This window comes from Phoca vitulina, unplaced genomic scaffold (genome assembly GCF_004348235.1).
Source record: "Phoca vitulina isolate PV1807 unplaced genomic scaffold, GSC_HSeal_1.0 scaffold19, whole genome shotgun sequence".
Classification (NCBI taxonomy): Eukaryota; Metazoa; Chordata; class Mammalia; order Carnivora; family Phocidae; genus Phoca; species Phoca vitulina.
The window spans coordinates 34689958-34717192 of record NW_022589722.1 but is presented as its reverse complement, the minus strand read 5'-3'; the positions used below and the strand labels follow the sequence as shown (position 1 = coordinate 34717192).

Here is a 27235-nt window from a genome sequence, read left to right as displayed (position 1 = left end):
AACATAATCCCCTGCTCTCAATTTCCAGTGTCTTTTACTCACACTCAAAATAAAACCAAAATTCTTGCCTACTGAACTGATCTACCTCATACCACTTTTCTCCTCGACCCCATTCTGTACTTTCTTTCCATGCTTTAAAACACATGAGGACCACTCCCACCTTTTCTTGAGCCATTCTGTCTAGAACTCTTTCCCTAGCTCTTTACATGCGAATTCCTTTTTATCATTCAAGTGTCAAGGTCTCCTGGGTGTCTCAGTCAGTTGAGCATTTGCCTTCAGCTCAAGTCATGATCTCGGGGTCCTGGAACTGAGCCCCACATTAAGCTCCCTGCTCAGCGGGAAGTCTGCTTGGCCCTCTGCCTCTGCCGTCCCCCACCCCCCGCTCATGCTCTGTCTCTCTAATAAGTAAAATAAAATAAAATAAAATAAAATCTTTTAAAAGAAATGCTTATCATTGTAGTGTCAGTTCAAATGCGGCTTCATTAGAAAGGACTTAGCTGACTTGACAAGCTAAGGCATCCCTCCCCGTGAAAGATTCTCTTTATTAAACCGTGCTGTTTTGTTTTCTTTTTGCAGTGACCACAAACCAAAGGTATCTTTACCATTCTGTTGTTTATTATTTGTATCTCCCCCTGGAATGGAAGCTCGGTGAAAGCATGGGTTTTATCTGTCTGCATCCACAAATATACTACAGTATCTACAGAGCCATAGTAGTTGTCTGGCACATAGTAGATGCTCAGTAAATCTATTCAATGGTGGATAACAGAATGGACCTCAAGTAAAACTGCAACCTTGGAGAGAGGGAGGATAAAGACTTTAAAGAGCTGGGCGAGGCTATGAGTTCCACAAAGGCAGTGTTCACTGGCAACTCCCAAGCACTGGGCCTTCTTGACCCATAGATGAGTAAATATTCCATGAACAAATAAAATGGGTGAGTTTCAGTGACCCCTGGGGTCAGGAAAATAAGATAAGGAGGAATTAAAGATGACCTCAGATTTCTGGCTTGGGCTATCCAGGTGTGAGAAATAGAGCTGGAATTGTCCGTCTATTTCAAATCTGCATCTTCTTTCTGTGCACTGCCCAGATGGCTGATTCTGACCCTGGAGAAAGAAACTATGACAACATGCTGAAAATGCTGTCAGACCTGAATAAAGACTTGGAAAAGCTACTGGAAGAGATGGAGAAAATCTCAGGTAGGGTGTTTTCCCCCTTATTTCCAGTAGCTCAAATTCTTCCTACACTTCAGAGCTCAAATCAACTGCATTAACAAGGCCTTCCTTGACCACAAGGAACTGTCCTGTCTACCTCCAGCACCCCTACCTCATCTGTCCAATCTCAATTCCTTCCCTAATGCTCTGTTCAAAGCCTCACTTGCCTCCCCAAGCAGTCAGCCTCTCTTTCTTCTCTGTTCCCTCCCCAGTACTTGGTATATACCATTATCAGCATTTGCCAGATTATAGTTATAAAATTAAAATGTGTTTTAATTTACATATTTAAATTATAATTAGACATCAACTTCTATACCATGTAACTACTATACCACAAAACTGGACACTACCACTAAATATTGCCTTGAAGTGTTTTCTGATTACTTTATGTGTGTTTGTATTTCTGCAACTGGATTCTTATCTTCCTAAGGGCAGAAATAGTGATTTCTTTTTTGTAACTGGGCACAGTACCAGACCCAAGCTCAAATCTCAGCAAATGACAAACAATATTAATATAACACCTGTGAACAGAATTGGAACTTTCTTTCTATGAGTTGTTTAAAGAATTCAGAGTAATAGTGCTAAGACTGATGAGGTGCTGAAATGGGAGGTACAGTTAGTTCAGTGGAATAAAGCAGCAATGGAGTTGAACAAATTTCTCCATTTTGGGAAAAGAATGTTAGTCTGTTATTCAACGTGTTTCCATTAAGTGATAAACAGCCATGGTAGTGATACTATTATAATTTCTTTATTTTTTTAAGATTTTATTTTTAAGTAATCTCACAACCAATGTGAGGCATAGATCAAGAGTCACATGTTCCACCGACTGAGCCAGCCAGGCGCCCCCCCATTATAATTTCTTTAATTTGTTCTAATTCAGAATATGTATAATTCTTTAATTTGTAAGCCTAAGTTATATTAGAGAAAATACTAATATAAAACAAATTTTAGAAAGCATGCATACTCTACTCAAATGAGAAACAAACTATTTTTAAGGACATTATTAGTTTGCAAATTATCTCCATTTATTACAACAGGCTTTGGAAAATTTCTACTTAGAAATGTTTGCATTTTTTTGTCTGTGTACTTGAAAGTTTTTTATATTTTTAAACCACCTTTTTAAAAAAGTTCTATAATTCGGGCATCTGGGTGGCTCAGTTGGTTAAGTGCCTGCCTTCAGCTCAGGTTGTGATCCTGGGGTTCTGGCATTGATCCCTGATCCCGCATCACATCGGGCTCCCTGCTCAGTGGGGAGTCTGCTTCTCCCTCTGCCCCTCCCCCAGCTCATGCTCTCTCTAGCATGCGCTCTCTCTCTTAAATAAATAAATAAAATCTTCTTTTAAAAAAAGTTCTATAGGGGCGCCTGGGTGGCTCAGTCGTTAAGCGTCTGCCTTCAGCTCAGGTCATGATCCCAGGGTCCTGGGATCGAGCCCCGCATCGGGCTCCCTGCTCAGCAAGAAGCCTGCTTCTCCCTTTCCCACTCCCCCTGCTTGTGTTCCCTCTCTCGCTGTCTCTTTCTCTGTCAAATAAATAAAGAAAGTATTTTTAAAAAATAAATAAAGTTCTATAATACATTTTCTACCAAAAGTTATATAATTCCTTCAATCTAATAAAATATTCTCCTATCTAACAACATTCACTTAGCACCTACTATGTGCTATTCTAGGATTAAGTTTGAATAGAGAGGGGCACCTGGGTGGCTCGGTCGGTTAAGCATCTGCCTTCGGCTCAGGTCAGGATCCCGGGGTCCTGGGATGGAGTCCTGCATCGGGCTCCCTGCTCAGTGGGGAGTCTGCTTCTCCCTCTCCTTCTGCCCCTCCCCTGTTTATACTCTCTTTCTCAAATAAATAAATAAAATCTGAAAGAAAGAGAAAGAAAGAAAGAATGAATGAAAGAAAGAAGAAAAAGAAAGAAAGAAAGGAAAAAAAGAAAAAGAAAGAAAGAAAGAAAGGAAAGAAAGAAAGAAAGAAAAGAAAAGAAAGAAAGAAAGAAAGAAAGAAAGAAAGAAAGAAAGAAAGAAAGAAAGAAAGAAAGAAAAAGAAAGAAAGAAAAAGGGGGACACCTGGATGGCTCGATCGTTTGAGTGTCTGCCTTCGGTTCGGGTCATGATCCCAGGGTCCTGGGATCGAGCCCCGCATCGGGCTCCTTGCTCAGCAGGGAGCTGCTTCTCCCTCTCCCTCTGCCTGCTGCTCCCCTTGCTTGTGCTCTCTCTCTGGCAAATAAATAAATAAAATCTTTTAAAAAAAATGCAGCATCTCAGGTCACGGGTGACCTGCCTTTAAAAAAAGAAAAGAAAAGAAAAGAAAGTTGAATAGAGATGTCAAATAGAGATGCTCCTTCATTAGAAGAAGTGGGTAGGGGGCCAGAAACAGACATCAAGATGATTAATTATAATTTAAATATGTAAATTAAAACACATTTTAATTTTATATTAAAACTATAATCTGGCAAATGCTGATAATGGTATATACCAAGTACTGGGGAGGGAACAGAGAAGAAAGAGGCTGACTGCTTGGGGAGGCAAGTGAGGCTTTGAACAGAGCATTAGGGAAGGAATTGAGATTGGACAGATGAGGTAGGAGTGCTGGAGGTAGACAGGAAGGGAAACCCTGTAGAAGAAATAGCCAAGGCTGTATGCCAGGGAAGGAAAGCCAGGCATAGTCAGGGAACGAGATTAGTGCATGGGAATTGCAAGATCACAGGCCAAAGAAAGAAGAGGCTGAAAAGGTGAGAAGGTTCTCAGTGCCAAGCTAAGGAGTTTGACCTTTCTTATTTAGGTAAGAGGAAGCCATTTGGGATTTCAAGGAAGAAACTTGTGTTTTAGAAAGATACCCCTGGGGGTGCCTGGGTGGCACAGTCAGTTAAAGCTTCTGACTCTTGGTTTCAGCTCAGGTCTGATCTCAGGGTCGTGGGACTGAGCCCCATGTTGGGCTCCTCACTCAGTGAGGAGTCTGCTTGAGTTTCTCTCTCGCCTTCTGCCCCGCTTGCTCTCTCTCTTTCTCTCTTTCAAATAAATAAATCTTAAAAAGGGGGGGCACCTGGGTGGCTCAGTCATTAAGTGTCTGCCTTCGGCTCATGTCATGATCCCAGTGTCCTGGGATCAAGCCCCACACTGGGCTCCCTGCTCAGCGGTAAGCCTGCTTCTCCCTCTCCTACTCCCCCTGCTTGTGTTCCTGCTCTCGCTGTGTCTCTCTCTGTCAAATAAATAAATAAAATCCTTTAAAAAAATAAAATACAATAAAAATGTAAAAAAAGAAAGAAAGATACCTCTGATAACCAAGGAGGGATGGTTTGGAGAGGGAAGACTAGAGGAAAGATCCTTTAGGAAGCTTTGCAAAACTAAAAGTTATAAAGGGGGACCCCCTGGGTGGTTCAGTCGGTTAAGCGACCAACTCTTGATTTCGGCTCAGGTCATGATCTCAGGGTCCTGTGAGATCAATCCCCACATCACATGGAGCCTGCCTAAGATTCTCTCTCTCTCAAAAATAAATAAAAGCTGAAATAACAGAAAAAATAAAATCAACAAAATTCAGTCACCCAGAATTAACTGTTAACATTGGTGAACCTTATGGCAAGTCTCTGTCTATGCAAAAATAGAATGATGGATCAATGGTTGATGCATGGAGGAATCTTTTTTTTTTTTTTGAAAGATATGCTTTCATTAAAAGGGAATCATACTATGTAAGCTACTTTTTAAAATAGAGTATTCCCCTTAATTTTACTGAAGAATTTAAATTGAAGTGAAACTGAAGAAATTCACTTTATTTTTTTTTTTAAGATTTTATTTATTTATTTGAGAGAGAGAGATAGTGAGAGAGCACAAGCAGGTGGGAGGGGCAGAGGGAGAATCGGACTCCCCACTGAGCAGGGAGCCCAATGCAGGACTCAATCCCAGGACTTCTTCACTTTATTTTATTTATTTATTTTTTTTTAGGACTTCTTCACTTTAAACAAATATTTCTTCACCATGAAAAACACGTTAGCTTCTATAAGATTGTTCCAAAATTAAGTCTGTGGGAAAATATTAAGAAAACTCATGTTATTTCTTCAGCTATTTCATTTATTTTGTTCAGGATCTAATAGTACTAACCAATAACATTTATTCAGTACTTATTAAATGCTAGATGCTTGTCAAAGCACTTTACATTAAGTAGTTCATTTAATCCTCACAACACTTGTATGAGATATAAGGACTCTTACTATCCCTATTTTACAGATGAAGAAACTGATAACTGCCATTCATTATACTAGTATTTGTTCATTATCAACTACAAATGACATTTATAATAATATTTACAACACTTAACATTCTGTTCTCTAATCATAAATCCTACAGTTGTTGAGATTTACACATTCTGTATTCAAATAGTTCAAATATTTTTTTTTTTTTAAGATTTTATTTATTTATTTGTTAGAGAGAGCATGGGCGAGAGAGAGTGAGCGAGAGTACAAGCAGGGGTAGCTGCAGGCAGAGGGAGAAGCAGGCTCCCTGCTGAGCAAGGAGCCCGATGCGGGACTCGATCCCAGAGCACTGGGATCATGACCTGAGCTGAAGGCAGCCGCTTAACTGACTGAGCCACCCAGGCGTCCCAAAATAGTTCAAATATTTAAACCTAGAAACTATAGCTATGGATATCATGTTCCTGAATTTGTAAAGGCAGGAGCACCTGGATGGCTCAGATAGAGTGTGTGACTCTTGATCTTGGGGTTGTAGGCTCAAGCCCCACATTGGGTGTAGAATTACTTAAAAATAAAATTTAAAAAAAATATGTCTACGTTTATAACTGAATGGTAATTTGGTTAGGTGATTATTTTCTTTACAACTTAGAAGATGTTTTCAGCATTTAGTGGCTCTGTAGAATAGTGTGAGGCCTGCCCATGTGTTTCCTCTTGAAAGTGACTTACTTTTTCTGCCTCTAAGATGCTTTACTCTGGAAGTTCTATACTTCACCAGCATAAGATTGGTGTTAATATTTTCTAACACTTTTTCTGGGATACATTAGACCTCAAGATCTGTAGACTTTAGTATGTTTTGGGGGGTTTTTTGTTTTTGTTTTTGTTTTTGAGAGCAAGAGCACACACACAAATGGGAGTAGGGGGCAGAGGGAGAGGGAGAGAGAGAATCTTAAGCAGGCTCCATGCCCAGCACAGGGCTAGATGCAGGGCTCGATTCCACAACCCTGAGATCATGACCTGAGCTGAAATCAAGAGTTGGACGCTTAACTGACTGAGCCACTCAGGCACCCCTTTAGTATTTTTTATAAGAACTTTTTCATTTATCATATCTTGGGATACTTTTTGTGCTATTTCTTTGGTTTACTTCTTCAGAAATTCCAATTATCCATATTGTACATCTCTTTTTGTGTTATCTTCTGTATCATCATCTCTGTAATCTGTCTTACTACTCTGTTATTTTCCATTTTATTTTCTGTTGGTTCCTCAAGACTGTTCCTCTAGTCCCTGACTGTGCTATTGTAGAACAAATTGTTTGTCCATTTTCAATCTCAGCTGTAGAAAACTGATTTTATCATACCCCTCAGTTCATGATACATTATGATCATTGGCCCATGAAGGACCTCTCTAGATTATTTTTTTATTCCCTTATCCCCATGGCCCATTCCCTTTCCTCTCTCCCATAGACAACAATTCTAATATATACTTTTTTGTGTGTATGTTCTTGTGAAATGTATATTGCTATTTTATAAATTTATTTTAAATTTCTATAAATAGTGTTATATGTCTCGTGCTATTTGTTTTTTTTAATTCAGTACTATGTATGTCAGCTGTTTCCAAGATGCTATGTGTACATCCAATCTATTGCTTTTAAATGCTGAAAAGTATGCATATACAGTAGTGTACATCATTCATAACCAGAATTGGCTAAGCCACATGGGTGATAACATGGAAGTTAAAGTTCAACCCATCTGTAGGACCTGTGGATGAAGACAAATTCTCAGAGAAGGGCATTCGGGCCAGGAAAGCAGTTCAATATGTATTTATTTTTCCATATTTGAACTCAATTGGATTTCTGGGCTTTTTCCTCCTGTCTTCCCTAATTTTTTAACTATTGTTCTATTAAACCTTTGCATTGAATGCTTTGTTCATTCACTTTTATTCCTTTTTAAGTCATGAAAACATTTGGGGCAGTGATTTATCTCTAGATATTTTTACTGCAACCCATAAGAATTGATAAATCGTGTTCTTGTTTTTTATTGTTAAGTCACCTTTATTTAGGTATAATTTACAAACAATAAAATAAACACATTTTAAGTGTGCAGTTCACTGAGTTTTGCCAAATGTATACACCAGTGTAACCAACACAACTGTCAAAATACAGAATATTTCTATCACTCCAAAAGTTTTTCTTCTGCCCCTCCCCAGTCAATTCCCACTCCTCCTTCCCCAGCACCAGGCAACAACCGATATAATTGTCTAGAGTTTCATATAAATGGACTCATACAGTATATATTCCTGTGTCCAGCTTCTTTTGCTCAGCAGGTCCAATCAGCTTAATATCATTAATGTAATGGACCAGCTTGATGTCCTGTGGAAAGAACAGCATTAAAGGTCCCTGCCCACTGAATTATGACATGGAGCTGGAGAGTTGATATACCTGAGTTGGGATAGTGAAGATGTGTTGTAAACCTTGTCAGCAGAAAACAAACTGCTTCTGGTGGTCTTTACCAATAAGTATAGAGAAAAAGCATTTGCCAGATCAATAGCTGCGTATCAGCTATCAGGGGATGCGTTAATTTGCTCAAGCAGCAAAACCTCATCTAGAATCGCAGCTACGACTGGAGCCACCATCTGACTGAGTTCACAGTAATCCCCCGTCGTTCTCTAAGATCTGACTTCTGTACAGGCTCAACAGACTGAATGGGAATGTGGAGAGAATGACCCTCTGCATCTTTCAAATCCTTACTGGTGGCACCAATCTCTACCATCCCCGCAGGAATGCAGTGTTGCTTTTGCTTTACTGCTTTCATAGGTAGAGGCAGTTCTAGTGGTTTCCACTTGGCCTTCCCTACCTTAATAACCCTCACTCCATAGATCGGGGAATAAATATGGGGTTCTCCCAGTTGCCGAGTGATCTATTTCAATTATGCATACTGGAACTGGGAAAATTTTCACAAAGTGTGTTCAGAGACCCATTGAGCCCAGTGAGACAGACATTAGCTAGACCTCCATTGACAACCCGACCTCCTTAAGCCCCTATTCTGACTGGTAGATCACTCTACTGACTGGTAGTGCTTTCTGGGTCTCCAAGAATTAGTATCAATTCAGAGCCAGTGTCCAGTAATCCCCAAAAAGTCTGATTATTTCCCTTTTCCCAGTGTACAGCCCTGCAGCAGTATTGTTATGAGGTCCCTGTTCCTAAAGCTGTTGGTCACGGAAGGAAGAAAAATAACTAAAAAATAATTACTTTTGATGAATATTAAGATGGAATAGTTTACATGGTAATATCAGATAGCCAAAAAGGGAACCCAATTTAAAATACGGAGCTAAGGGGCGCCTGGGTGGCTCAGTCATTAAGCGTCTGCCTTTGGCTCAGGTCATGATCCCAGGGTCCTGGGATCAAGCCCCGCATCGGGCTCCCTGCTCAGCGGCAAGCCTGCTTCTCCCTCTCCCACTCCCCCTGCTTGTGTTCCCTCTCTCGCTGTGTCTCTCTCTGTCAAAATAAATAAATAAAATCTTTTAAAAAAAAAACTATTTCTTTATAAAAATAAAAAAAAATAAAATAAAACAAGGAACCAAGAAAGGCACCCTAGAGTAAATGACTTCTCAGCTAAGACTAAAATATGGGCATGAGTTAAAAAGGAGCAGGTTTGGAAGGAGATGGGGGAAAGTGAGTTCAGTTATGGACATGCTGAGTTGAAGTATCCGTTTTACACAAAGGTGGAGATATTCTACACACTGTCAAAAATATAATCATAGAGCTCAATGTAAATTGGTACAGCCATATGTGGAAAATAGTATGGAGGGTACCTGGGTGGCTCAGTTGGTTAAGCGACTGCCTTCAGCTCAGGTCATGATTCTGGAGTCCTGGGATCGAGTCCCACATCGGGCTCCCCGCTCGGCGGGGAGTCTGCTTCTCCCTCTGACCCTCCTCCCTCTCATGCTCTCTCTGTCTCATTCTTTCTCTCTCAAATAAATAAATAAAATCTTTAAAAAAGTATGGAGGTTCCTCAAAAAATAAAAATAGAATTACCATATGATCAACAATCCCATTTCTAGGTATGTATCCAGGAAATGAAGGGGATGAAATCAGTATCTCAAAGAGATATCTGCACTCCCATGTTCACTGTAGCTTTATTCACAATAGCCAAGATATGGAAACAACCTAGGTGTCTATCAGTGGATAAACAGATAAAGAGAATGTGGTATATTTATGCAGTGAAATATTGTTCAGCCTTAAAAAAGAGGAAATCCTGCCATTTGTGACAACATAGATGAATCTGAAGGACATTTTGCTAAGTGAAATAAGCTAGGCATGGAAAGACAAATACTGTATGATACCACTTATATGTGGAATCTAAAAAAACTCAAACTCATAGAAGCAAAGAGTGAAATGATGGTTGCCAGGGCTAAGGAGGGGGGAAATGGGAAGATGTTAGCCAAAGAATACGAAGTTTCAGTTATGCAAGGTAGAATGAGTTTTGAATGTCTAATGTACAGCATGGTGACTATAGTTAACATTGTATTGTATACTTAAAATTTACCAAGTATATAGATCTTAAGTGTTCTCAACACAAAATAATAACTGTGAGGTGATGGAGATGTTAATTAGCTTGTCTGTTGTAATCATTTCACCATGCACACATCTATCAAAACATCACATTGTAAACTGTAAATACAATTTCTGTCTCTCAATTTTACTTCAAAAAACCTGGAAAAATATAATCCCAGAGCTCAAAGAAAGATCAAGACTTGGTGGCAGAGTTAAAGCACCATTCATTCATTCATTCAACAAGTACCTCCTGAATGAACACATGCCAAGCCTTGTACGTAAGTTGCCTATAGTCTAATGGGGAAATAAATGTATAAACATATAAATACAGTATACTATATTAATTGCTATAATAAAGGGATAGTAAAGCTCCAGTGGGATTTAGAATGGATGGCTGAAATCTGTCTGGTAAATTATGGAAATTTTTAAGAGGAGGCATGGAGCATTTCTCTGAAACAGGAGTTGTTAGTTTCCCATATAGACAGGTGATGGGCAAGGCCTTTGGACAGAAAGAACAATTTGTGCCAAGGAACAAAAGTGTAAGAAAGTTGGTTGGGGGGCACCTGAGTGGCTCAGTCAGTTAAGCGTCCAACTCTTGATTTTGGCTCATGATCTCAGGGTGGTGAGATCAAGCTCTGCATCGGGCTCTCTGCTGAGCGTGAAGCCGACTTAAGATTCTCTTTCTCCTCTGCCCCTCCTCTGCTCGAACATGCTCTCTCTCAAAAAAAAAAAAAAAAAGTTGGTTGGATTTAAGTTTCAACTACTGAAGAATAAACTACAAGTGGAAGTGGTAGAGAATAAATCTCAGTAAATCATTTGGGGTCAGACCATGAAAGACTTTGTGTACCCCACTAAGAAGTCATTCTGTAGTTAACAGAGAAATACTGAAGAAAGCTAAGCGGGGAATGACATAAAGAGATATATGTTTTAGAAAGATTATATAGCAGTGTGGAGGAGATTAGAAGCTACCTCAGCGATGACCTCACAGATAAATACCAAATACAGCGTTGGTGGTATAGTGGTGAGCACAGCTGCCTTCCAAATACATGAAATGATAAGCCACTGTGAGCAAAAGTCCACAGAAACAAGAGTCAACATATTTAGATCTCCACAGACTGTAGATGATGTCAGATGCAGAGTGTAAATAGCTATGTATAAAAGGGCTGAAGAGGTAATGGATGCCAGTACAAAGATGAGCATAAAAGAAACTCGAGAATAGACAGATTGAAAAAAAAAAAAACAACAAATGGAGCCTCTCAAAGGGAAAAGTATTGTAAGATAAAAAAAGAAATCAAAAGGGATGCCTGGGTGGCTCAGTCAGTTAAGTGTCTGCCTTCGGCTAAGGTCATGATCCCAGAGTCCTGGGATCGAGTCCCACATCAGGCTCCTTGCTCAGCGGAGAGCCTGCTTCTCTCTGCCCCTCCCCCCATTCATTCTCTTTCTCTCTCTCTGACAAATAAATAAATAAAATCTTTAAAAAAAGAAAGAAAGAAAGAAAGAGAAAGAAAGAAAGAAATCAACAGCAGTTGAAGAGATAATCAATTGGAGAATCATGCATCAAAAAGAGATAAAGAAAGTGAAAGTATGAAGAGATGAAGAGACAATGGAACAATAACAATATTTAATAATTTAATATTTAATATTTAATAATATAATGTCTCAAGTTTTCCAGAATGGATGAAAAGTGAACTCACAGATCCAAGAAACAAAACACATCCTAAGGAAAATTAAATGATATCTATACCTAGACACATAATAGCAAAACTTCAGAACACCAAAGACAAAGAGAAAAACTACAGGAATGCAGAGAAAGAAAACTAAAAGGAGTGACAACTGGAGTGGACTTTTTCAGCAATAATCATGAGAACCACAAGTTAGTGGAATAATATCTAAATGTCATAAAAACACTATTCACCCAGCATTACGCATCCAGCAAAATTATCTTTCAGTAATGAGGGAAAAATAGGGCGCCTGTGTGGCTCAGTCAGTTAAGTGTCTGCCTTCAGCTTAGGTCATGATCCCAGGGTCCTGGTATCGAGTCCCGCATCGGGCTCCCTGCTCATCAGGGAGCCTGCTTCTCTCTCTGCCCCTCCCCCCCATTCATTCTCTCTCTCAAAAATAAATAAATAAACTTTTTAAAATCATAATAATGAGGGAAAAATAAAGACATTTGCAAATGAACAAAAACTGACAATATTTGTCACAAAGAGACCTGCTTTAAAGGAACTACTAAAATTTTACTTAAGTAAGGGGAATATGATCTCAGAAGGAAGGTCTGAAATGCACAAGGCAATGGAAAACAAATAAAATGTTATACATGTAGGTAAATCCTGAATAGTTCATGAAGTACATTTTCTCCCTTCCACATTACTTCCTGTGACAATGTGGCTAAATTTTCTGCCACCACATAGCAAGTATCCCTTCTCCTCCAGCTTCCAATAAGAGTTTCCTCATTTCTCTGTAAATACTTACTATTGGCAGACTTTTCAAACTCCCAAATCCTATGAACAGTGTGTTCAAGGCATTTTAAACTTGCACTAATACTTTCCTCAAAGCCCTTACAGTTTTTCCAGCTTCCGTCCACCGAAACATTCCAAAGTCACTCCTACATTTTAGGGCTTTGTTACAGAAGCATCGTGCTCCAAATTAACCCAAATTTCACGACTTAAAAGAAGAAACACTATCACACAGTTTCTGAAGATCAGGAATCTGGGAATGGCTTAGCTGGGTGGTTCTGGGTATATTTTTTATGGGTTTGTTCTCAAACTGTTGGCCATTGTTTCAATCTCTGGATATTTGACCAGAGGCTGGAGAATCTCCTTCCAAGCTCATGTAGCTGTTGGCAGGAGGCTTTCTATGTGGTCTCACCATAGGGCTGGTCATGACATAACTTCCCCTAGATCAATTATATATAATATAATAAATAGAGTATAATACTATATATATATATAGGTATATATATCTGCCCAAGACAGAAGGTACAGTCTTTTATTAGCTAATGTTAGAAGTGACATACCATTATTTCTGCCATATTTTACTCATCACACAGACCTATGCTAGTACAATGTGAGAGAAAACTACATAAGGATGTGATTACCAGAAGACAGGGACTACTGGGGTCAACTTGGAGGCTGGATACCACATTTATGAAGAGAATCTAAAACATATATTATTGGAGGTGGCACCTGGATGGCTCAATCGTTAAGCATCTGCCCTCAGCTCAGGTCATGATCCCAGGGTCCTGGGATGGAGCCCCGCATCGGGCTCCCTGCTCTGTGGGAAGCCCGCTTCTCCCTCTCCCAGTCCCCCTGCTTGTGTTCTCTCTCTCGCTGTGTATCTCTCTCTGTCAAATAAATAAACAAAATCTTTAAAAATAAAATAAAACATATATTATTGGAAATAATAAAGCTTAGCAAGGTGGCTGCAGATCAGTATACAAAGTTAATTGCATTTTTACCTACCAGCAACAAAGAATTAGAGCACATTTTTTTAAAGGCATTTACAACAGTAACACACACACACACACACACACATACAGGCGTGTGCACACACACATCTATGAATTCCCCTGGAAGAAATTTAACAAGAAATGTACAAGGCCTATATGCAGAAAATTCTAAAACTTGACTAACAGATACTAAAGATCAAATAATGGAGCTATAGCAACATTCATGAATAGAAAGACTTAGAGCAACCAATGTGTCTATTCTCCCCAAATTTCATCCTAGGCTTTAAAGTAGTTTTAGTGAAAATCCTAATAGGGTTTTTCATGGAACTTGACAAGTTTATTCTAAACATTTATGAGAGACTTAAGGGCCAAAAATAGCTAAGATATTTCTGAGGAAGACAAGGACAGGGAATTTACCCTAACATTAGCAAGATTTATTATAAAACTGTATAGTTAAGACAGTGTCATTTGACAAGCAACAGAATACAACAGAGAGCCCAGAAACAGACACACACACACACACACACACTCACACACATACACACAGACATGCACACACGACACACTCTCATAAACACACACATACACATTCACAAATACACACATATGCACACACATAACACACTCTCATACACACACACAAATACACAAGAATTTTTCTTTCTTTCTTTATTTTATTTATTTATTTGACAGAGAGCAAGCGCACGCACGAGCAGCAGAGGGAGAGGGAGAAGCAGACTCCCCGCAGAGCAGGAAGCCCGATGCAGGACTCGATCCCAGGACCCTGGGATCATGACCTGAGCCGAAGTCAGGCTCTTAACCGACTGAGCCACCCCAGCATCCCAACTTTTTATGCGTTTTGAGAAAGCTTGTGTCTTAAGCTTCTTGACATCTTCCTTGCCTAGAACGGTGATAACAGTGAAATAGGTATTGGAATATGATTGTTTCCCTTGGTACCTCCTTGCATGGCACAGTGAGGACATTTTTTTTTTTCAATTTGGGATTGATAATAGATAATAGATAATCCCCTCTCTACTATAGTGGGTCCTTCATTTGTTGTTTTCTAATGATTTGGGTTTTGTTGATTTGTTTTTCTTAATTGTTCTCTGGCAGAGAGTTTGGCTTACTTCTCAGTTCACAGTGTGTTATCATCACTGATCCATATAACAATCTTCACTTATTTGTTTCCATTCTTTTATTTCCTTTTTTTTTTTTTTTGCTTATCCCCTTTCTGTGTATTTTTGTAAATTTTGTACTTTTGTTTTTATGCATGTATTTTTAAGTTATGTAAACTATATTGCATTATGTCTCCAACCTATACCTTCCTTTTTATTTTTTTAAAGATTTCATTTATTAATTTGAGAGAGAAAGAATGAGAGAGAGAGCACTAGAGGGGAGAGGGCCAGAGAGAGAAGCAGGCTCCCTGCCAAACAGGGAGCTCTATGTGGGACTCGATCCTGGGACTCCAGGATCATGACCCGAGCTGAAGGCAGTCGCCCAACCAACTGAGCCACCCAGGCACTCCTGTACCTTCCTTTTTAAACTCAACTGTACTATGAGGATCTATTTGAGTAGAGTTCCAGACTTTCTTCATATGCTTGTTAGCCTTTTGGATTTCTTCCTGTGGACCATAAAAAGCAGTGTACTGTAAGTAAAAATATGGACACTGGTGGGGTGCCTTCCTGGCTCAGTCAGTAGAGTATATGACTCTTGATTTTGGGGTCACGAGTTCAAGCCCCAGGTAGTGCATAGAGCTTACTTAAAAATAAATAACCAGGGGCTCCTGGATGGCTCAGTCAGTTACGTGTACAACTCTTAGTATTGGCTCAGGTCGTGGTCTCGCAGTCATGGGACTGAGCCCCACATTGTGCTCAGCAGAGAGTCTACTTCAAATTCGCTCTCCCTCTCCCTCCCACTCTCTCACTCTGTCTTTCTCAAATAAATAAATAAAATCTCTTAAATAAATAAATAACCTGAATGTGAAGGGTAGAACTATAAAGTTATTGGAATAAAATGTAAAAAATAATTAAAAAAAAAAAAAACCGTGGACACAGGAGCTTGATTACTTGGGTAAAATCCTACCTGTGCCACTTATTAGCTGTGTGACCTTAGCAGCTACTTAACCTCTCTGCCCCTCTGTTTCTACTTCTGAAAAATGAAGATAATTATAATACCTACATCTTAAATTTAAATTTTAAAAAATTAAGTGAAATTCACACACCATGTAATCATTTTAAAGTATACATTCAGTGGCATTTAATACATTCACAATGTTGTACAGACACCAACTCTATCTAGTTCAAAATATGTGCATCATTTAAAAAAGGCACTTTGTACCCCTAAGCAGTCACCCCCATATGCCTCTATCCCCAGCCCCTGGCAACCACCAATCTGTTTTCAGTCTCTATGGATTTACCCATTCTGGGTATTTGGTATAAATGAATCATATAATATGTAAATGCAGTTTGTCTCTGGCTTCTTTTCCTTAGCATAATATTTTCAAGGTTCATCCATACTATAGAATATATTAGTATTTTATTCCTTCCTATGGCTGAATAATTATCCCATTGCATGGATATATCATATTTTATTTATTCATTCATCTTTTGATGGGTATTTGGATTGTGTCCACCTTTTAGCTATTGTGAATAGTGCTACTATGAGCATGTGTATACAAGTATTTGTTTGAGAACCTGCTCTCTGTTGTTTGGAATATTACCTAGAAGTGGAATTGCTGGGTCATATGGTAATTCTATGTCTAGCTTTCTGAGGAATGTCAAACTGTTTTACACAATGATGCACCATCTTACATCCCCACCAGCATTGCATGCACAAGGGCTCCAATTTCTCCACATCCTCACCAACACTTGTTGTTTTCCGGGTTTTTTTGAATTATTGGATTTTCTGTCTTATTAATTAGAAGTACTTTCTTGTATATTATAGATATTAACCCATTATCATCTTTAAGCATTATAAATTTCTTCTATCATTTGTATGAAAACTTTGTCCATGTTGTCCTTAGATGAAAAAAATTTTTTGATAGAAAGACTCACCAATGTTTTACCTTATGGTTTGTGGTTTTTAAGAAGTCCCAAGATCACAGATATTCTGCTAAATTTTGACTCACAGATGTTATTTTCTCTTTCATATTTATATCTTTAATTCATCTCTAGTAACTGTCTTTTCTCATTGATTTTTGGTTTTACTTTTATCATATACTAAATTTCCATATATACTTAGGTCTATCTCTGAGCTTACTATTTTTCTTGCATTGGTCTATTTGTCTATACCACACTATTTTTTTAAAAGATTTTATTTATTCATTTGACAGAGAACAAGCACAAGCAGGGGGAGCGGCAGCCAGAGGGAGAGGGAGAAGCAGACTCCCTGCTGAGCAAGGAGCCCAATGTGGGGCTCAATCCCAGGGCCCCAGGATCATGACCTGAGCCAAAGGGAGACACTTAACCAACTGTGCCCCCCAGGTGCCCCTATACCACACTATTTTTTAAAATATGACCTTATAGGGGAGCACCTGGGTGGTTCAGTCAGTAAAACATCTGCCTTCGGCTCAGATCATGATCTTGGGGTCCTGGGATCGAGTTCTGCTTCGGGCTCCCTGCTCGGCGGGGAGTCTGCTTCTCCCTCTCTCTCTGCCCCTCCTCCTGCTTGTGTGCTCTCTCTCTCTCAAATAAATAAACAAAAATCTTTAAAAATATATATATATGACTTTATAGGAGGTCTTGATATCTGATAAGGCATATTTCCCCCCTTCTAGCTTTTATTTTTTAAGATTGACTTAGCTATTGGATATTTATTTGTTCACATACATTTTTATAATTTACAAATACTGATAGTTTGGAGTTTTTTTGTTTGTTTTAGAGAGAGATCTCTAAGTAAGGGGGAGGGGCAGAGGGAGAAGGAGAGGGAGAGAGAATCTCAAGCAGACTCCCTGCCTGAGTGCGGATCCTCAGGGGGGCTTGATCTCACAACCCTGAGATCATGACCTGAGCTGAAATCAAGAGTCAGCCGCTTAACTGACTAAGCCACCCAGGCATCCTCAAACACTGATAGTTTTATCTCTTACCTTCCAATCCTTATACCTCTTACTTCTTTTCAAATTCTTTATTCCATTTACCAGCATCTCCTATACCAGTAACATTGTTAGAGGTATCCTTGCTTGATCCCAATTTTAAAGGGAGTATATACATAGTTTCTCCATTTAGTATAATGTTCATCATAGGTTTTGGTATATCACTTTTAGTAAGTTAAGGGTGTCTCATTCTATTTCCAATTTGTTAGAATTTTGATTTTTTAAATTATAAATAGGTATTAAACTTTGTTAACTGCCCTTTTTTTGGCTTTGAGATATTCCTCTGATTTCCCCATTTTTATTAATGTGATTAATTACACTGACTGGTTTTCTAATACTCAGTCTTCCTTGAATTTCTTTTACAAACTCTATTTGATCATAACATACTATTTTAACTCATTGTTAGATTTGATTAGTTCATGTTATATTTAGAGTTTTATATTGATGTGAAATAGACCTATATTTTTTTCCTATAATCTTTGATTTTAGAACAAACGAGCTTAGGGAAAATTATGTTTTTATTTTTGCTTATCTCTGTTCTCAAATTTCCTATACTGTGAATGGAAAGCTACTATCCCCATACAGTGAGATTATCAATCTTCTTTTCCTAATTTCTGGAATCACTTGTATTACATAAGACTTAACTGTTCTCTCAAAGTTTGGTAAAATTCATCTGTAAGACCATCTGGGGCCTGAGAATGGGAGGTAGAACTTCACCATTTACATTTTAAAATGTTGATTGGTCTATTTTGCCAAAGGTGAGAATTAACGTATGGCTATAAACCCCAGGCCCATCTCATCCCTTCATCATGTGGCTCAGCTGGCCCTCTCGTCATCGTTCCTGTACTCTCTGTTCTCCATTTCTATCCTCCAGGCCCACACAGCAAATTCACTTACCACATCCCTAAGTGATGTCCGCCCCTCTCCTACAACAGATTTTTGAAGCACTTTATCTACATCCTTTATTGAACCCTGCATCTAGGTGTACATCTTGACCATTTTTTCTTAATTTCTGTGTGAGGACTTTAACCCTGCCCAGAAGGTTATCAGAGTGTTGGGGGTGAGCACTAACTGGCTTCTTAGAATATCTGCTGTTCAGGGCACCTGGGTGGCTCAGTCGTTAGGCGTCTGCCTTCGGCTCAGGTCATGGTCCCAGGGTCCTGGGATCGAGCCCCGCATCGGGCTCCCTGCTCAGCGGGAAGCCTGCTTCTCCCTCTCCCACTCCCCCTGCTTGTGTTCCCTCTCTCGCTGTGTCTCTCTCTGTCAAATAAATAAATAAAATCTTTAAAAAAAAAAAAGAAGAATATCTGCTGTTCAGGCTTTTCCAGAGATGATGACCTTGGCTTGACTAATATGCAGACCTTATCAAAATCTCACAGAGAGAGCCGGCCCTTACCAGCTGGTTTAAAGTAAGATTCCTCCTACCCCGTTTCTCTGTCCTAACGCACGCTGCTTACTGCCTTCACAACCTGTAACTGTCTTGTGTTTATTCCGTCCTCTCCGACGGTAGCTAGTGCAGATGCTTCCTGAAGGCCGGGTGTGTCTGTCTTTACACTGCTATATTGCGGGGCTGCCGTAGCAAAATGTGAGCACAAGGTGCTCAATAAATATTGAGTGAATGAAAAACTCAAGAGACATATATTTCTGGAGGATTTTCTTACGATCATGAGTCCTTCCTATTCTGTGTATCCTGAATTTTCTTCCTTGGATCAAATCAAAGAGGGCTTTGCTCTTGACATAGTGTTTTGGCTTCTCATTGACTTGCCTTCCCTGAACTGTGCTTTGGCACTGTGCCAACAGCTTTCTTTTGCCAGTGATTACATACAACTATAGACATAGAAGAATCACCTTGTATTTAAAGTAGGGATGTTGTCAGGGCGCCTGGGTGACTCAGTCAGTTGGGCAGCCAACTCTTGATTTTGGCTCTGGTCGTGATCTCAGGGACCTGGGAGCCTGAGCTCCTGCACTGGGCTCTGTGCTCAGTACAGAGTCTGCCTGAGATTCTCTCTCTCTCCCTCTGCCCCTCCCCCTGCACTCTCTCTCTAAAAATAATCTTTTAAAAAATAAAATAGGATGGAGTGCCTGGGTGGCTCAGTCATTAAGCGTCTGCCTTCAGCTCAGGTCATGATCCCGGGGTCCTGGGATCGAGCCCCGCATCGGGCTCCCTGCTTCGCAGGAAGCCTGCTTCTCCCTCTCCCAGTCCCCCTGCTTGTGTTCCCTCTCTCGCTCTCTCTCTCTCTGTGTCAAATAAATAAATAAAATCTTTAAAAAAAATAAAATAGGATGTTGTCAAGGACCTTTTCAACTCTATTACATACTTCTCAAAAAATATACCTATCAGACAATTTTTTCTTAGGATAAAAGTGTCTTAATGGGTTTGTTTTTATTTTATGGTCACTGAGTCTTAAACCTGAGCATGTTTCCTCTGCTTTGGCCTTAGGAAACTCAGAGCTAGAATTCCAACTGCCATGCAGAACAATATGAGACTCATTTCTGCAAGCTCTTTTTTTCTCCTGAATTTTTATTTCTTACTGCCCTAACCCTTTGCCCTGAATATCTCAATTATTTATTTTGTAGTAAGAGTTTCTCCTATCTTGAACACCCTAATATGTTCTAGGCAAATTACATATATCATCCATTTAATCTTCATAGCAAGCTGTGAGATTGGGACGTTGTCTATCCTTTACAAATGAGGTTAGTAAATTTAAGTCACTTGTTCCTGGCCACATAGGTAGCAAGCGGAGAGCCCAGAAGCCAACCGCTCTGACTCCCAGGTGCATGCTCCACCTGCTGTCCAGGTGGTCTGAAAGGGTGGTCTACTTATTAAGATACAGGTTCCTGGGCACCATTCCCAACCTGGTAAATAAGAACCTCTTTGAGGGACGCCTCGGTGGCTCAGTTGTTAAGCATCTGCCTTTGGTTCAGGTCATGATACTGAGGTCCTGGGATCGAGTCCCATATTGGGCTCCTTGCTCTGTGGGAAGCCTGCTTCTCCCTCTCCCACTCCCCCTGCTTATGTTCCCTCTCTGTCTCTCTCTCGCTCTGTCAAATAAATAAAATCTTTAAAAAAAGAAAAAAGAACCTCTTTGAGTTGTGGGAGGGGCCAGTAACCTACATTTCAACAGGTTTCCCAAGTGACTCTCATGCATCCAAAAGTTCAAGAATTCCTGTACAAGCTATATAGCCAAATGCCCTCTATCTGTTGAGATACTGCACATAGCCTTTCTAACAATTTTTCCCTAACCAAACAGATATAACTTTCTGTAAAACATCAAGTCTGTCATGCTGCTGACCTTGGTCATGTGTAGATATTCATGTGCAATTATTATTATTCATTCTGCCTGTCTCTTCTTTGGACTGGCCCTAATGAAAGCACAGAGGTACCCAGATAGAGGTGAGCAGGCCTCCCAGGCCACTATGCATGAGGTAACATGAGGCTCAGAACCTTGCTAGAGTAAGAGCAGTCACTCCTACGTGAGCTTGGATAAGCATTATGACTCCTCAGCGTTCACCCTGCAACCACTAGCTATGAACTGCTGGTAAGGACCTATGTTTGCTCTAATTTTTCCTAATATTTTATATCAGACTGGCCTCCAGCCTTAATGTCATGGGCCGATGCATCCAGAAGTTAAGACCTGTGTGAGGTCAGGGAAGTTTCAGTACTGCCCTGTGTAGGGAGAAGTTTTAATATGGGTTTTTATGAACGCTATAACATGTAGCCTACCAGTTTTCTCTCCTTAGAGAAATTGGGTAACTCAGCAGGATCTAGTCCCTGGGATGCTTAGCATGGTTGGAGGCATGTGGCCCTCCCTGGGGTGTTCCAGAGCCACAGCCCCACTCTGCAGCCTGATCAGGGCCTGTCTGGTTGTTGCAGTGCAAGCCACATGGATGGCCTACGACATGGTGGTGATGCGCACCAACCCCTCGCTGGCAGAGTCCATGCACCGTCTGGAGGATGCCTTCCTCAACTGCAAGGAGGAGATGGAGAAGAACTGGCAAGAGCTGCTCAATGAGACCAAGCATAAACAGTAGGCCCCCTGCCCACCCACGGCCACCATGCTGCCATCTGCCAATGTGGAGAAGCCCCTAAGGCACGGAGCCTTCTCTGCTGGCAGAGTAACAGCGACTGAAATATATAGCTGTATTAACAGTACTTGTTTCTCAATAAACTTATTTTTAAGAACAACCTGAGGACCCCTTTCTGTCCTACCCAGCAGCATATCAAACCTTGCGAACAAAAATGAGAATTATAAGATGCAGATGCTTTCAATGAATTAAACATATTTAGTGCCAGTAGCACCAAGCATAGAATAAAAAGCAAAAACAGGGCCAGATAGAGACAAACCAGGTCAGAGGGTGGGACAGGTAGCAGTATTCAGTCAGATTTATTTACCTTCCTATGGTGGATTCCAAAATAGGCAAAGGGGAACATTATTTATTCATCCTGGGCACTGTGCCAGGTGCTCACATATGTGACCTTATGTTCTCACAACTCTCCTGAGTAACAGATGTTCATTATCCCCATTTCACAGATGAGAAGAATGAAATTAGATGTCTCTTCTAAGTCCACAGCTAATAAGGGAAAGAGCTCAGGGGAAACCTGGGTCTCACGTAAGAACAGGCGTTGGTGGGAAGTGAGGCTGGCTTCTAGAGGGGCAGAGCAGGTGGGAGAGACCCCACAGAGGGGCATGAGCCCAAGTGGTCCTGGCCAGGCCTGGGCTGGGGTTACAGTCAGGGGCTGCAGACAGCAGAATGGTTTCATAGACAAGGGTTCTAGGCCTCTGGGATCAATTAGACAAAGGAGGGCTACAGAGTTGTTCCCAAGGCCAAGCCAGGCTCCTGAGGCCTGAGGCAAAGACATTTTCCTGGGGACTTTTCTGTTCCTTGTTCCCCCTTCCCACTTCCTTATAGACTCCTTGCCCAGCTTGGAGCCCTAGGGACAAAAGACAGGAAGTGTGACTTGTTTCTAGCCACTTCCTTCCTCTGCTCAGCAGTCACTCAGCTCCTCCACAGGCCAAATCCTGGTCCTTAAGGACACATCATCAGTCCCTGGCTCTCAGAGTACCAGGAGACCCACAGACAGATGTTTTTCCAGGCAGTGCGGTGCTGCCAGAGGGAGCCTGGCCCTGGAGCCCAGAGAAGGAGAACCATCCTGGAGGAGGGGCTATGTGAGCCAGCTGAGGTGTGAGGGCAACAACTAAGTCATAAAGGCAGTAGACAGCATTCTGTGGTGGGAGGGTGGGAAACGGGGTAGGGATGCCCAGCAACCAGCTCACAGGTAGGTGCAAGGAGCCTGAGCTCCCAGGTGGAGAGGTCTCTTTTAAGGGCTGGGGGGTATGGAAGGGGGAAATCATGAGTCTTATTAAAACAGAAAAAGAAAGCTGTCCCAGAAACAGCGGCAGAAAGTTCTGGATCCCAGCCACCTTCTGTGCCCCACCTGCCAGCAGACCCCCAGCCCCAGGGTCTCCCCGGAGAGCAGCAGCTCAGAGGGCAGTCTGCAGGGGGTCGGTGGCAGGCAGAGTCAGGATGAATGGACAGAGGACCCCCTTACTCCCCAGAGCAAAGGGCTGCAGCTCCCTGGCCTGGAACTGGGCAGTCCCCTCGGAGACCGTAAAGGTGGCCGTGACCTGGTGGTTGAGGCAGTAAATGGTGTTGCCCAGCGCGGTGCAGTGCAGTGGGGCCGGGTCGGGCAGTGGCAAGGAGGCCGCCCGGCTCCAGGAGCCGGTCACCGTGTTGTAGCGCATCACGGCAGCGCCCACGCCCCGCAGCAGGTCGAAGCGGTAGAGGAAGGCTCCCAACGCTACCATGTCGCTGGAACGCCGGTGGCTGGCGCTGTAGGGGCACTCATCCCATGCATCCTTCCCAGGGCTGTACCTCAGCAAGCGGTAGAAGAGGTGGCCCCCAGTGACATAGATGTCCCCACGGCAGGCCACAGCCTCGTGGGCCACAGGGAAGGAGCCTGCAGGGAGGGGCGCGCGCGAGGTCCAGGCGTCCGTGCGCGGATCGTAGCTCTCCATGCTGTACAGGCACTCGCCGCCGATGGCGTAAAGCAGCCCGTCCAGAGCCACCAGCTTGAGCTGGGCCCGGGCCTGCTGCATGGGCCTCACCTGGCTCCAGATGTTGGTCAGCGGGTTGTAGCAGAAGACCTCGTTGGAGCAGACGGCCTTGGCGCCGGAGCCACGGATGCCCCCGGCCAGGAACAGGTAGTTGTGCATGGTGCAGAGACCACAGCCCCGCAGCGGGGCCTCCTCCGGCACCTGAGTCAGGGGCCGCCAGGTGTTTTCTCGGGGGTTGAACACGTGCAGGTGCGTGCGGGGAGGCAGGGGTGCAGGCCCCGGAGTGGGAGCCTCCTCCCCACAAGGGCCCCTGGTGAGCCCTGAGCGCCTCACCCGGTAGAGGCTGGGCAGCACAAGGACCCCCAGCACCGCCTGGCCGCGGCCGGTCCGAAGGCTCAGGATGCGCTCCCGGTCCGCCCCGCTCAGCTGCCGGTAGAGGTTCGGGTCTCGCAGCACGTGCAGCAGATTGTCGCTCATCAGGGCGTATGTCTCCCGCAGCAGGCCGGGCTCCGCGTGCCGCTGGGCGAAGGCCAGGACGTCCAGGCAGTTGCCCAGGTCCAGGCGTTGTCGTAGAGCTGCTGCCGAAGCCGGCTCGCGGGCTACGGGGCTGGGCTTCCGGGGCCCCTCCACCTCCCCGCAGCGCCCCGGCCTCTGCAGAAGCACCAGGAGCTTGCGGGCCTCTTTCTGCTCTCCTGGGACGACGATCCCGCGGCCTGCAGGGCGGGGCTTCTCCCCTGGAGCCTCTCCCCCGCGCCTCGGGGACGCAGCCTGGCGGACACCGCGCTCGGAGCTCTCCGCTCTTTCACACGCGCTGCGTTTCCGCGGTGGCGGGACCGGCTGTGAGGCGCCCCTCCCAGTGGGGGAGGGTTGGGGGCCAGGCTGCCTCCGCTCGGGGCGCGGTGATGGGGCTCCGGGCAACAGAGGGTCTTCTGCACGCTTCTCCTCGACTGCATCTCCTCTCGGACCTGAGGGAGGCTCTGGGATGGGAGCCTCCTTGGTCTCCAAGTGGCTCTGCTGTTGCCGACGTCCAGCCTCTGTGTCTGCCCCTGAGGAGCCATTCCTGACCTCCAGGCTGGGGGCGGCCCCTTCAGGGGCAGAACCAGACTCTCTGTTCTCAGAGGGTGCACTAGTGCTGGGATCTCTAGGGCTGTCAGGAGCTGCCCTTGGGGCTCTCCCTTGGGGTCTCTCTTGCCTGGGGAAAGGGTGACTCCTAAGAACCATGGAAATAAGATTTTCCCAGCTGGTTGAGATTTGCCCCTCCTGCTTGTCCTTGCGGAGAGCCACACTGTGGTCCTGTGCCGTAGGCCTTGACCCACTACTGGGGGCAGGGGACAGGGCTGGGGCTGCAGCTGAGGAGGGCACTGGGGCTGACACTAGGGCTGGGGCTGGGGCTGGGGCTGGGGCTGGGGCTGGGGTTGAGGCTAGGGCAGGGGACGGGGCTGGGGCTGGGGCTGCAGCTGGGGCTTGCACTGGCCTGTGAGTTTCATCCTCCACAGGACCCTGGCTAACTCTGAGGGACAAAGAGTCTGAAGGCGAGGAGGTTGGACCTACAGGTAAGAGACCTCCTTGGGGACATACTGTCAGAGGGGAAGCCAAGGGTGGAAGGGGCTTAGGGATGCGTGGGGAGGGTGTGGCTAAGGGACTCAAGGAGGGGGCTCCCTGGACGGTGTCTGTAGAGGGCTTTCCTCTGTCCTGAGGGCCTCCCTCCTGCTCACTGCTCTGCTCCCCCTGGCCTTGCTGGGATTCTCTCCCTTCTCTGACGCCGTGGCCCGCTTGCTCCTCTGTCCCATCGGGCCCTGAGCTGAAGAAAGAGCCATCTCCAGAGCCATTAGCCCCAGCCTTTACCGCGTCATTGGCGTCTGTGGTCCCCCGCCCTTGAGACAAGAGTGGATGTCCACACTGTGACCCCTCTGGCCATGGGCCCATGGAGCCTGGGGCCTGGCTGAAGCTCCTGGTGACAAGAAAATCCCTCCTCTCCCAGGGCCAGCCTTCCACGGAGGCTGGAGATCCCTGAGCCTCCCTGGGAGCCTGGGACCCAGCCTCCCTGCTTTCCAGAGCTAGGACTGGGGCTGGTTGGAGGCTGCTCTCCCTGCACCCCTTCTCTGTGCCCTCAGCCAAGGGCCCAGTCTGCGTGGTGTGTGATGGAGGTGGCTCCTGGGGAACAGGGGGCCTCTGAGAGCCTGTGGAGAGGCTGCGGGCTGCATCCACAGCATCCCACACGCTCACCACAGCGCCCAGGCGCAGGGAGTCCAACTTCGAGAAGTGGCGGTTTCTATTTCCTGAGCTGTGGTCCACCTGCCACCGCCGGCTGCTGGGGCCTCTCTCTAGTGAGCCAGGTGACCCTGCACCTCGTTGCCAGGGACTGGTGTCCTGTTCTGTGGTGTGGACCAGGCCCTGGTGAGTTGGCACCTTGACTTGGACGCCTCCTGCCTCCACTTGTCCTTCCATCTGTCTGCCAGGACTCCGAGGGGTGAAGTGTATCAGGAGGGGGCCAGACGTCCCCCCTACTTTGCTTCTACCCACGAGGGCAGTACCTGGCCCGAGAGGCTCCCTTCTTTTACCTCGGGGGGCTTCTGGATTGGCATTACCTTGCTGCTGTCCCAAGGCCCCTCCAGTGGTCACCTCACCAGGTGTCTTGAGTGGAGGTAGAGCTGTGGCAGCCAGACGTCCACCTCCCCAGAGCTTCGAATCCTGGGCCCCTGCTGCAGCCGGACTCCCCTGACCATGTCCCGGAGGGTCTGGCTTCCCCTGCCCTGGGCTATTTCCCTCAACACCACCACTGACCTTGGACTTCAGGGGCAGGGCTGGCCTGGCTCCTCCCGCCTGTGAAGGCTGGGCCCCAGGGGCTGTGGATGCGGGTCCTGCTGCCTCCTGGTCCTGCCCAGAGCCAAACCAGTGCAAGGCCAGTGCCGTGGCGGCCACCACAGCCAGCGCCAGCAGGGTCAGGACAGCGCCGTCCCAGTCATCCTCCCCGTCCCAGCCCCAGCTGAGGCCATCAGGCTCCAAGGCGCCCTGGATCATGGTGGCTGGGCTGCAGACTCAGCGTGAGGAGCCGGGTCAGCAGGCTGGAAGCTGCGTGTGCTTCCTGCAAGTCGGTCCTGCGCTCAGGTCTGCACAGACGACATCAACAATGAGCTCCGCCCACAGGGCTGCCCAGTTAAGGTGGACCTGTGCTGGGGGACAGTCGCTCTGCCTGGCCTAGGAGGGGGTGGGTCTCTGTGCCCGCGCCTGGATTGGGGTTTGTCAGTGGAGCCTAGGCGGAGCTCTCAGGAGTCAGCATAATATCCAAGAGCTCCAGGAGCTCAGGGGCCTCTCCAGGCCCACCTGCCCCCTTCGCCTTTTCCATGGGATCCAGTGGCAAATGGCATTGTTCCTCAACACAGTTCCAGATCCCAGCCAACCTGCTTCTACCTACAGACCCTCAGACCCCCCAAACTTCCACCCCATTGTTCCAACTCTGAGCCTGGGTCCAGCCTCAGGGGCTCTTTCAGGGAAGAGTTACCCAGAGGGAGATGTTATCTGCAGCTTTAGCAACATGATGCAGCCCTGATGAAATTACCAGAAACCCAAGAAGACGGTTCCACTGTGGGCCAGAGGGGGAGGGGTGGGAGAGGCACACATCCCATCGTGCCAACACTGCAGGCTGGTCTCAGACTGAGGGAGACCATGGAGGGCATGCATCCTGACACTAAGCACTGCCTTAGA

General features: G+C 44.5%; 2 protein-coding genes across 2 annotated transcripts; one reads left to right on the top strand and one right to left on the bottom strand.

Moving 5' to 3' along the window:
• Positions 1-1084: 1084 nt before the first annotated feature.
• On the top strand, positions 1085-21506 carry SYCE3 (synaptonemal complex central element protein 3). The gene is made up of 2 exons (XM_032416372.1): positions 1085-1193; positions 21349-21506. Exons 1-2 carry the CDS (start codon positions 1085-1087, stop codon positions 21504-21506), a joined length of 267 nt encoding a protein of 88 aa, XP_032272263.1.
• A 1451-nt stretch (positions 21507-22957) lies between these two features.
• Positions 22958-26551, bottom strand: KLHDC7B (kelch domain containing 7B). Its single transcript, XM_032416928.1, has 3 exons — positions 25626-26551; positions 25246-25481; positions 22958-25056 (listed from the first exon to the last, which is right to left on the bottom strand). The coding sequence occupies exons 1-3, from the start codon at positions 26549-26551 to the stop codon at positions 22958-22960; spliced, it is 3261 nt and encodes a 1086-aa protein (XP_032272819.1).
• Between the last annotated feature and the right edge of the window lie 684 nt (positions 26552-27235).

What these genes read in the sequence shown, in the direction of transcription:
- KLHDC7B (XM_032416928.1), bottom strand. Translation starts at nt 26,551, where the DNA reads ATGATCCAGGGCGCCTTGGAGCCTGATGGCCTCAGCTGGGGCTGGGAC. An exon ending in GCTGAGGGCACAGAGAAGGG is followed by an intron (nt 25,482 to 25,625) that starts GTGCAGGGAGAG and finishes TCTTGTCACCAG; the next exon opens with GAGCTTCAGCCAGGCCCCAG. An exon ending in AGGCCAGGGGGAGCAGAGCA is followed by an intron (nt 25,057 to 25,245) that starts GTGAGCAGGAGG and finishes CCTCGCCTTCAG; the next exon opens with ACTCTTTGTCCCTCAGAGTT.
- SYCE3 (XM_032416372.1), top strand. Translation starts at nt 1,085, where the DNA reads ATGGCTGATTCTGACCCTGGAGAAAGAAACTATGACAACATGCTGAAA. An exon ending in AGAGATGGAGAAAATCTCAG is followed by an intron (nt 1,194 to 21,348) that starts GTAGGGTGTTTT and finishes TGGTTGTTGCAG; the next exon opens with TGCAAGCCACATGGATGGCC.